The following is an 8,551-nucleotide window of genomic DNA, read 5'->3' as shown; positions in this document are numbered from 1 at the left end:
CCAAGCCTCATCCAGCCTGGCCTTGGACACTTCCAGGGATGGGGCATCCACAGCTTCTCTGGGCCACCTGTCCCAGTGCCTCCCCACCCTCTCCAGGTAGAGCTTCTTCCTGATGTCCCATTTCAATCTCCCTCTTTCAGTTTAAATCCACTACCCCTTGTCCTGTCACTACAGGCCCATCCTTCCCCTCCACCAAGCACAGTTGCTTTGAACAGAAGCCAGTCAAAAGTGGGGGCTGTCCTTGTCACTCTGAGGCATGAGGCACTTGTGATCTGAGCTTGGCAAAGCTGTGTATCTGCTCTCATGCAGGAGACACACTGTTCTCCTGCTGCCAGCCATGACAAGCACCCTGCTCCAGCCCCTCCACCACATGCAAGGATACCCAGTTCCCAGTGGAACCAGTTGCTTGCATACCTCTCAGGAGCCCCAGCCAAGCTGCATTTGCTTTCCAAGACCTCCCATAACAGAGGAAGAGGGTTACATTTCCCCTGCTCCGAGACACCCACCATGCTCACCCACACCACTTGCACAAGTGGTGAAGGAATAAGGCAAGTGATGTGCAGGGAACCAACTCAGATGCAAATCTGACCCACAGAAAGGAAGAAGGGGAATATCTGAGCAACATTGGACATTCAATAAGAACTAAGTTCTCACAACACGGATTTATAGGTCTGAGAGTCATCCAGTCACCTGGAGGAGGCTCTGGGGAGACCTTATAGCACCTTTCACTACATGGGAGGGCCAACTTTTTATAAGGGAGCTGTAGTGACAGGAAGAAGGGTAACAGGTTTAAATTTGAAGAGGGAGATTTAGATTAGATATCAGGAAAAAGTTATTCACAGAGAGGGTGGTAATGCAGCGGGTCAGGTTGCCCAGAGAAGCTGTAGATGCCCCATCCCTGGAACTGTCCAAGGCCAGGCTGGATGAGGCTTGGAGCAACCTGGTCTAGTGGAAGGTGTCCCTGGGTGGGCTTTAAGGTCTCTTCCAACCCAAACTGTTCTGTGATTCTATATATGTACTTTTCCAGTGTTTTTTTCCATGCAGGCTGTCACTGCCCTCCACAGGTTGTTCCACAACAGATGGGCTCACAAAAGCTCAACTTGTCTTCCTCCACCCAAGTCAAGCCAAGGCAGCCAAAGACTGCCAGACATCACGTAAGGTCATGTGCTTACCTGCATGTCATGCAGAGCTTCAGTCTGCTAATGCACAAGCTCAGCCCAGGGTCTGAGCTCCTGACACCAAAAGTCAGGGCTGTCACAGCTCCCTAAATATAGTCTAGAAGCAGAAATTTTTGAAGCGCTGTAATTGCTTATTCCTAGCCTCATGCAAAATCAAAGCTTCCCTTAGGAGGTTGATCGCTCACTACTAGTTTTCTTGCACCTTTCCCCTTGACAAGGGGTTGCCTTATCAGGTTGCCCTAAGGAATAGCTGTAGCTGTCATTTAACAACACCTTTTGCAACTCTGTTCTGAGCCTCCAACAGGTTTTTCATTTAGCTTTTGAGGTCTTCTCCAGTTGCACGTAGCCCTCAGCTCCTTGAATCCACAGTGTTCCCACAATGAGACAGAGGCAGTACATTCTTGCTGCGTCCCACATGATTACAGCGGCTCCTTGAATCCACAGTGTTCCCACGATGACACAGAGGCAGTATATCCTTGCTGCATCCCACATGGATTATTACAGCACTGGGACTGAAGCTGGACCTTCACCCCACTGCACTAACATGCCTGTTCCCAGCTGCTGTCTGAGACCAAACCTGTTTCAGTGGGAGCAAAGGTCCATCCATCTGCACTAGCAATAAATGATTTCTTTAAACAGATCTCAGCCTGCCTATAGGAGCAATAAAGCTGTGCAAGTACAGTAAAAACGTGTGTTAGTATTCGAATGCCAGATACACCCAAAGAACAGTACTGCCAATCATATTTGTAGGAACAGGATGAGTAAGTAGCACATTTCAGTGCTGAGAAAGGACTGCAGAGACATTGCTGCTCGGCAGCAGGAGCCAGCAAAGAGCAGGATGGAAACGAGTGGTCTGGGTGGGCGCTCAGCCGGCCTGCAAGCCGAGCAGCACAGCAACCCCAGAAGCACGCAGAAAGATCAGCGCTCATCCTGCAGGATCCAGGCAGCATTAGTGAGCATTTAAGCTTGCAAAACAAATGAGTAACTGCAATTAGCTGCATCACACCCAGAAGCACTATGGAAGAAATTATCTCACCTCGCCAGCGATGCAGGCCAGGACCTGAAGACCCCTCTAGGCTCTCAGTATTGCCACTACACTACATCACACACGGGAAGGTAAAGCCTCCATTTCCATTCTGTAAATCATCTACAGCAACAGTTAAGAAGCTGTTTTTCCAGGAAGCCAGCCAAGCCGCAGAGTGCAAGACAAACTCTACGTAAAAGTCATTGTCTTGCAATAACAGTCCCTGCTCTGGCACGCTGCTGACTCTCCCATCGCAGCAGGGGACTGAGAACATCTCCCAGCACTGACCTGAAACCCTCACTGCCTGACAAAGGTGAGCCTAAGCTCTGCACTCGTTGCTATCTGAAGTGCCTATGGAGATAAGCCGTCCCTGTGCTCACGTGATGGCTTCTTTACCTAAAGACAACCCTTAGATTGCAGCACTCCCCAGGTCAGCAGGATGTGCTGGGACCTTGCCTCTGCAGCAGCAAGGTTGAGCCCAGCACAGCACACAGACCGTGCTCACACCTGCAAGAGCTCAGGCCTTACCTGGCAGTTCAGCACCAGGATTTAACTCCCTGGAAGCTTCTTCAGCTGCTCCGTGCACTGCTCAGCTTTAAGCACTATTTGCAAGGCCAGACACTAAGCACCAGACAAGCTTAAGCTTCTAGAGCCTAATATAGCTTATTACTGTCAGAGAAGCTGCATGAAGCTCCCTTTTCTCTGCTCATGCTGAGGAATTGAGCCAGATCCAGGCTGGTTCCCAACTCCAGCTGGTATTACAAAACATGACCTGGTGTCTGGAGATTCAGGTACAATAGTCCTATTGGTGTTCCAGAGTGGGAGACACCGTTGATGCAGGTGGAGACCAAGCCTAACCATAGAATGGTTTGGAAGAGACCTTAAAGACCATCTAGTTCCAACCCTCCTGCCACGGGCAGGGACACCTTCCACTAGACCAGGTTGCTCAAAGCCTCATCCAGCCTGGCCTTGGACAGTTCCAGGGATGGGGCATCCACAGCTACTCTGGGCAACCTGTCCCAGTGCTCCCCACCCTCTCCATGAAGAATTGCTTCCTGATATCCAATCTAAAACTCCCTTCTTTCAGTTTAAACCCATTACTTCTTGCACTATCACTCCCTGCCCTTGTAATAAGTCCCACATCAGCTTTCTTGTAGCCCCCCAGGCACTGGAAGGAGCTCTAAGGTCTCCCTGGCGCCTTCCCTTCTCCAGGCTGAAGACCCCCAACTCTCCCAGCCTGTCCCCATAGCAGAGCTGCTCCAGACTATCATCAGATATATAAGAAGAGCCTGCTTCTCATGCAGCTACTCTGAGAAAGCAAGTCTGATGCCAGCAGTTAAAGCTGTGGAGGGATACAGCAGGTCTAGCACAAGATCAACTGTTCAGCTTTGTCAGAGGTTGATACTGGTGGCATTTGAGTCCATCCAGATCCAGTTTGCATCCTCAAAACTGAGCTCACATCAGCTTGGTACAAGGAAACCCTTCAGATCTGCAGCCTCTGTGGATGCTGTACTAAGAGGTCTCACCTCCAAAGTCTTTAGTCCTACAACTGTTACCCGCTGGGACTTGACTCCCTAATCTGGGGAGGTGGCCTTAGGGTTTTGGAAAAATTCTGCAAAACTGCTTCTTATTTATTGCCTGGAATAGAAGTTGGTCTTTAAGGTCCCTTCCAACCCAAAATATTCTATGATTCTATGAATCCCACCCAAACATACTAGCATTGTGTCATGCTAGCTGCATCCATAGGCACCACTTGCACGATGTCAATTAAGATACTGGCTCAGGATTTACTTCTATTCCAGGCAATAAAATTTTCCATGAAAATGCCTGGTGTGGTTGGGAAGTGGCTGCTGCTTTCAGCTGCAATCATAGAATGGTTTGGGTTGGAAGGAACCTTAAAGACCATCCAGTCCCAACCCCTGCCATGGGCAGGGACACCTTCCACTAGGCCAGGTTGCTCAAAGCCTCATCCAATTAAAGTACCTCATGTATATATACCTTGTAAAATCAATCTTGTAATTGCAGACAACCAGCTCTACCACCTCACAGCCTCATGAGCCCTGTAGCAGGCTTTAACAAGCAGCAAGCTGACTGTTTCTCCAGTGCAGGTGCAGGAGGTTTCCCACAGCTCCCAACCCTCATGTGCTGCCCTTTGCATACCTTTTACCAGTGGTGTCTGTAAATCTTGCACAACTCTGCCCACTTAGTGACAAAGGAATTACAGACACAAGGTGTTCCTGCAAATGGACTGTGTGAATAGCAGGTATTTACCTAAAACAGCAGAGAAGTTCTGTTTATCTACCCAATCTCATGTCTAAACCTACTTGAGCCACCCAACTGTTTGACAAACTTTTAGTATCTGCAGTGGATCTGACCTGCATGGCTGGTGCAGAGCATGTTTCCATGAAGACAGGGGCTAAACACACCTTCAAAGGAGAGGTGAAACAAGGGGACAAGCCATTACTGGTTACCCTCTTGAATTAAGTCCCAGGAGAAACTAGTCCCTTTTAGCCTTCAGCAATATCAAGAAGGAAGGGTTTGTTGCAGTACTGAGGACTTTGTTCTAGAAGACAACCCATCTGAGACCCATGAAATGTACTTATAGAATCATAGAATGGTTTGGGTTGGAAAGGACCTTAAAGTCCACCCAGTCCCAACACCTGCCAGGGGCGGGGGGCACTTTCACACTCATCCAGCCTGGCCTTGGACACTTCTTCCAGGGATGGGCATCCACAGCTTCACTGGGCAACCTGTCCCAGTGCCTCACCACCCTCTCAGGGAAGACTTTTTCCTCATGTCCAATCTAAATCTTCCCTCTTTCAATTTAAACCCATTACCCTTTTTCCTGTCACTACAGACCCTTGTAAAAAGTCCCACTCCATCTTTCTTCAACACCAGACTGTGGACTGTTCTCCATTAGCTACAATACATGGGTTGAGCAGCCACTCACAGCCTGCGCAGTTGTGGTGTTCCATGTACGCCTACACTTGCCAAGAATTACCTGTTAACAGCAGCAAGAGTGTGGCAAAAGGTTTGTTCACTAGCACGTTCAGGCACCCCTGAGAGTTCAACTGACTTTGCAAAGGAGGAATCCTGTCTATGCCACTTTGGCTTCCTTCTGGGATTAGACTTCCTACTGCCTTCTGAGGCTGGACTATCTTAGGTCATGGTCATTCATCAAAACCCATGGCAAGGTCCCTCCCTTTTGCTCAGGCTGAAGAGAGCTTGCCAAGAGCCTTACATAATAGTCCTTTCAGTTGTGTGTCCTTCCAAAGAGAATCACATTACCTCCTAGCCAAATTTGGCCCCTGCTCCCTTCCAAGTCCTTCAGCTAATTCTGCAGTCCCCAGAGCAGGCTAGCAGCCCTGTCCTGTCTGCAACATGTCTGAACTAGCAGGGAAAATACAAGCAGAAGGTGAGCAAGTTACAAGACTGGGAATTGGACCTATTCCCACTGCTGGAAATCCCCCTTCCCCAAAGCAGCTAGACTTTAGAGCCTATTTCACCACTCCCTGTGTAGTGGAAGGACTTTTGGTCCACAAGATCCCAGCTATTCCTACCCACTACACTGCTGCCCTAGGGTGTAACTGGAAAATAAACAAAAACAGAGCTAGATTTACAAGAAGGGAGCAGAAGTTCGGCTTGACAATGCAGGATTGCTGCAGCATGTAAGAGAATTTGGAGATGTAGCCTTACTGCTACAGGGCTGATTGCCTCAAGAAGGCTGGCGATAAAATGCATCACAAGTAACATCTTCCACAAATCATCATACCACCACCAATGAGGCATTTCAGAATTTATAACCAACAGCTGATCCAAGCAGTAGTATAGCTGTGGTAAGCCACGTCCTGCTTAGTTCAGTGTAATGGATAGACTAGCGTAGGTCCAACATCATCTCCATGACGGTTGTTACAAGCCAGTCAAACAGTTAAATCCCAATGCATAGCGTTAAGCTGTTACTTACTCTTATTGGAAAATAATCCCTGAAGTACCTCCATATAGCCCAGTTTCTCACCCACTGGGATCTTCTTCCACCTGAAGAAAAAAAGTCATGTTTTTAAAGCTTTTTCCACATGGGTGCACACCAAGAAGCCTAGAGGACTCCAGATGGTTGCTCTCACTAGAGAAATCAACAATTTGATTCCTCTAAGTAGAACACTTGCATCTTTCACTAGAATCAGGCAAAACCATCCACACTTAAGACTTCAGGGTAGTTCCAGCTAATTAAGGCCTGACTACAAATTCAGGGTAGGATCTGACTTAATCTGTTGTAGTTGGACAATGGACAACTCAAGCTACAAACAGTTCATGTTAACCTCAGATTCAGCATTTGGGAAAGGCCAAGACCCTGGATGATTTCAGTGGTCTTGAAGCAATGGGGACTTGGGCTAATCTGGCTATGAAAGGAGTTGCCATTGCTGTAGTGGGTTCTTAGAGCTGTTTTCTACAGGGTTTTCTCTGAAATAAGCTTTATTTGCAGCAACACTGACTCCATAGGGGAGCCACTTCTTAATAATCATGCCCTAATCTGAGCCTTGCAAGAGCTAGAGAGGAGAGCAAGATCTTAAGTTGCTATGTAGACCTTTCTGACCTACAAGAAGAACCTAAGCCTTATAAATACGTTGCTAAAAGCCAGCAATGGCATGATCTATGTGAATGTTATCTTGTATTACCCTCAGCATCAATAAAACCCGTGGTCACTGCTCATGCCATGGGCTGACATTTGTACACATCACTGAATAATGCTTTTGGTCAGCAATTCAGCCAAGACCCACCAAGGAAAGATGTCACCCATTATAAGGAAGTGCTTCTTTGTCCAAATATGAGGACAGAGACACTTAAAAGTCAAGGATCTATTCAGCAATATTTACCTTTCTTTGGTGTATTCCAGTCAAATACCAGCCAGGCTAAATATAGAGCAGCAATTGCCCAGCAATCTGTGCACAGTATGTACATGAGGATTAAAGTGCAGGCAACACCTGGACGGGACCAAGAAAGAAAACAAGGTTGCATCAGGTTTTGGTCTGCATTTACACTTGCTTTAAGAGCCCCTTGCCTTTTGACCCTTCCATACTGAAGTCTTAGTCTCAACCTGATGTCATTAATCCTCAATCAAATCGGATTTAGCTAAAAACTCCTTACATAGGACTGAGACAGCTCCCTCCAAAGCTACCTGCTTGGAAATACCTCACTCTCCCATTTGTGATTTCTATTCTGTAATATCTCCAGGTAGGGCAGCTGCTTCACCAGGCAAGAGCAAGGCTTGATGAGCATCAAGATTCTTTTCTGGCCCACACCAAGGGGTTTTCTTCAACAGCTACGTAAAATTACACCAGCTCTAGGCCAGCCATCCCACCAGGGTGCCAGAGGTAACACATACAAATTACGTGGTTGCTATTTTAGCACAAACTGAGTTGGGGAGGAACAGCAAGACTTGCTTGCCTGACTGCAATCAACATCTTTCTCCTGTTTTATTATCCTAATACTATGGAGCAAAGCAGCCTGAGGCTTCACATAAGAGAAGCACCCAGAGACAAACACTCCTGGCTATTTTACTGGTCTAACACAAACACTTCTTGTCCGTCTCTGGTACCTCGTGGAAGGAGACCAAGCCAAGAAAGCGGCACTCCTGTTGCCTTCAGCTGCATCAGTTACTTCTAAGAAATTTCTTCTCTGGGGACACTGCCATGAGTAAATCAGGTGAGAGATTTCCAATTGCTTCTGCCTTACCGGTATGGCAGAGAGAGACATGATCTAAGCATCAGTAGGTCTGTCCATAGTTCCTGTGTTTTTCTAGACCCAGGCAAGAGCCACTTATCACCAAAAACTCAAACCATGCAAGCGTGCTTTACAGTATCCATGTGCCCCAGGAATTGCCCAGCTACAGTGTGGATCCATTTAATGCTTTTACAAAAAGTTAACCTTTTAATGAGAAAGGTTTTCCAGAGTGAAGGAAGAAGTTTTGCTTTTGGCCAAAAGGTGTTACTTACCCATGATAAGGAAAGTGAGAACCCATTGCAGCACAGAGATGATTTGGAGTTGTTTCTCTACTTTGGATTTAGATAGCCAGAACAGATCCTGCAGAGCAGAAAGAATGTTTGATCCTGTGCCTAAGGGGAAAGGAAGAAGTTACATATCAATATTGAGCAAAGATAATATTTCCCTTTCAAATAGGAGGTTTTTAATCAATGCTCCTGTATTCATGCTTTCAGAGCAAGGCTTGTTAAAGGCTACTATTTCCCATGGAGTTTAGGCATCCTGGATGGGGAAGGGTTGCCATCTGCAAACATCCAGATGTTTTGAGGATGCTGGAGGGGATTAATGAGTAACATCAGTTCCCACCTGAGCA

General features: G+C 47.1%; 1 protein-coding gene across 1 annotated transcript in view; it reads right to left on the bottom strand.

Moving 5' to 3' along the window:
• Window positions 1–8,308, bottom strand: part of DGAT2 (diacylglycerol O-acyltransferase 2) — a 16,120-nt gene extending 7,812 nt beyond the window's left edge. Inside the window, exons 1-3 of the mRNA XM_010148038.1 lie at window positions 8,193–8,308; window positions 7,074–7,181; window positions 6,167–6,237 (exon numbers count right to left, since the gene is read on the bottom strand). Of these exons, the coding sequence (XP_010146340.1) occupies window positions 6,167–6,237; window positions 7,074–7,181; window positions 8,193–8,196 (183 nt within the window). The 5' untranslated portion in view covers window positions 8,197–8,308. The remainder of the gene's footprint in view (window positions 1–6,166; window positions 6,238–7,073; window positions 7,182–8,192) is intronic.
• Window positions 8,309–8,551: the final 243 nt, after the last annotated feature.

The sequence above is a fragment of the Eurypyga helias genome, unplaced genomic scaffold (assembly GCF_000690775.1).
Source record: "Eurypyga helias isolate BGI_N326 unplaced genomic scaffold, ASM69077v1 scaffold6253, whole genome shotgun sequence".
Lineage (NCBI taxonomy): Eukaryota > Metazoa > Chordata > Aves > Eurypygiformes > Eurypygidae > Eurypyga > Eurypyga helias.
The sequence above is the reverse complement of the archived record's forward strand: the minus strand, read 5'-3'. Positions and strand labels throughout refer to the sequence as shown.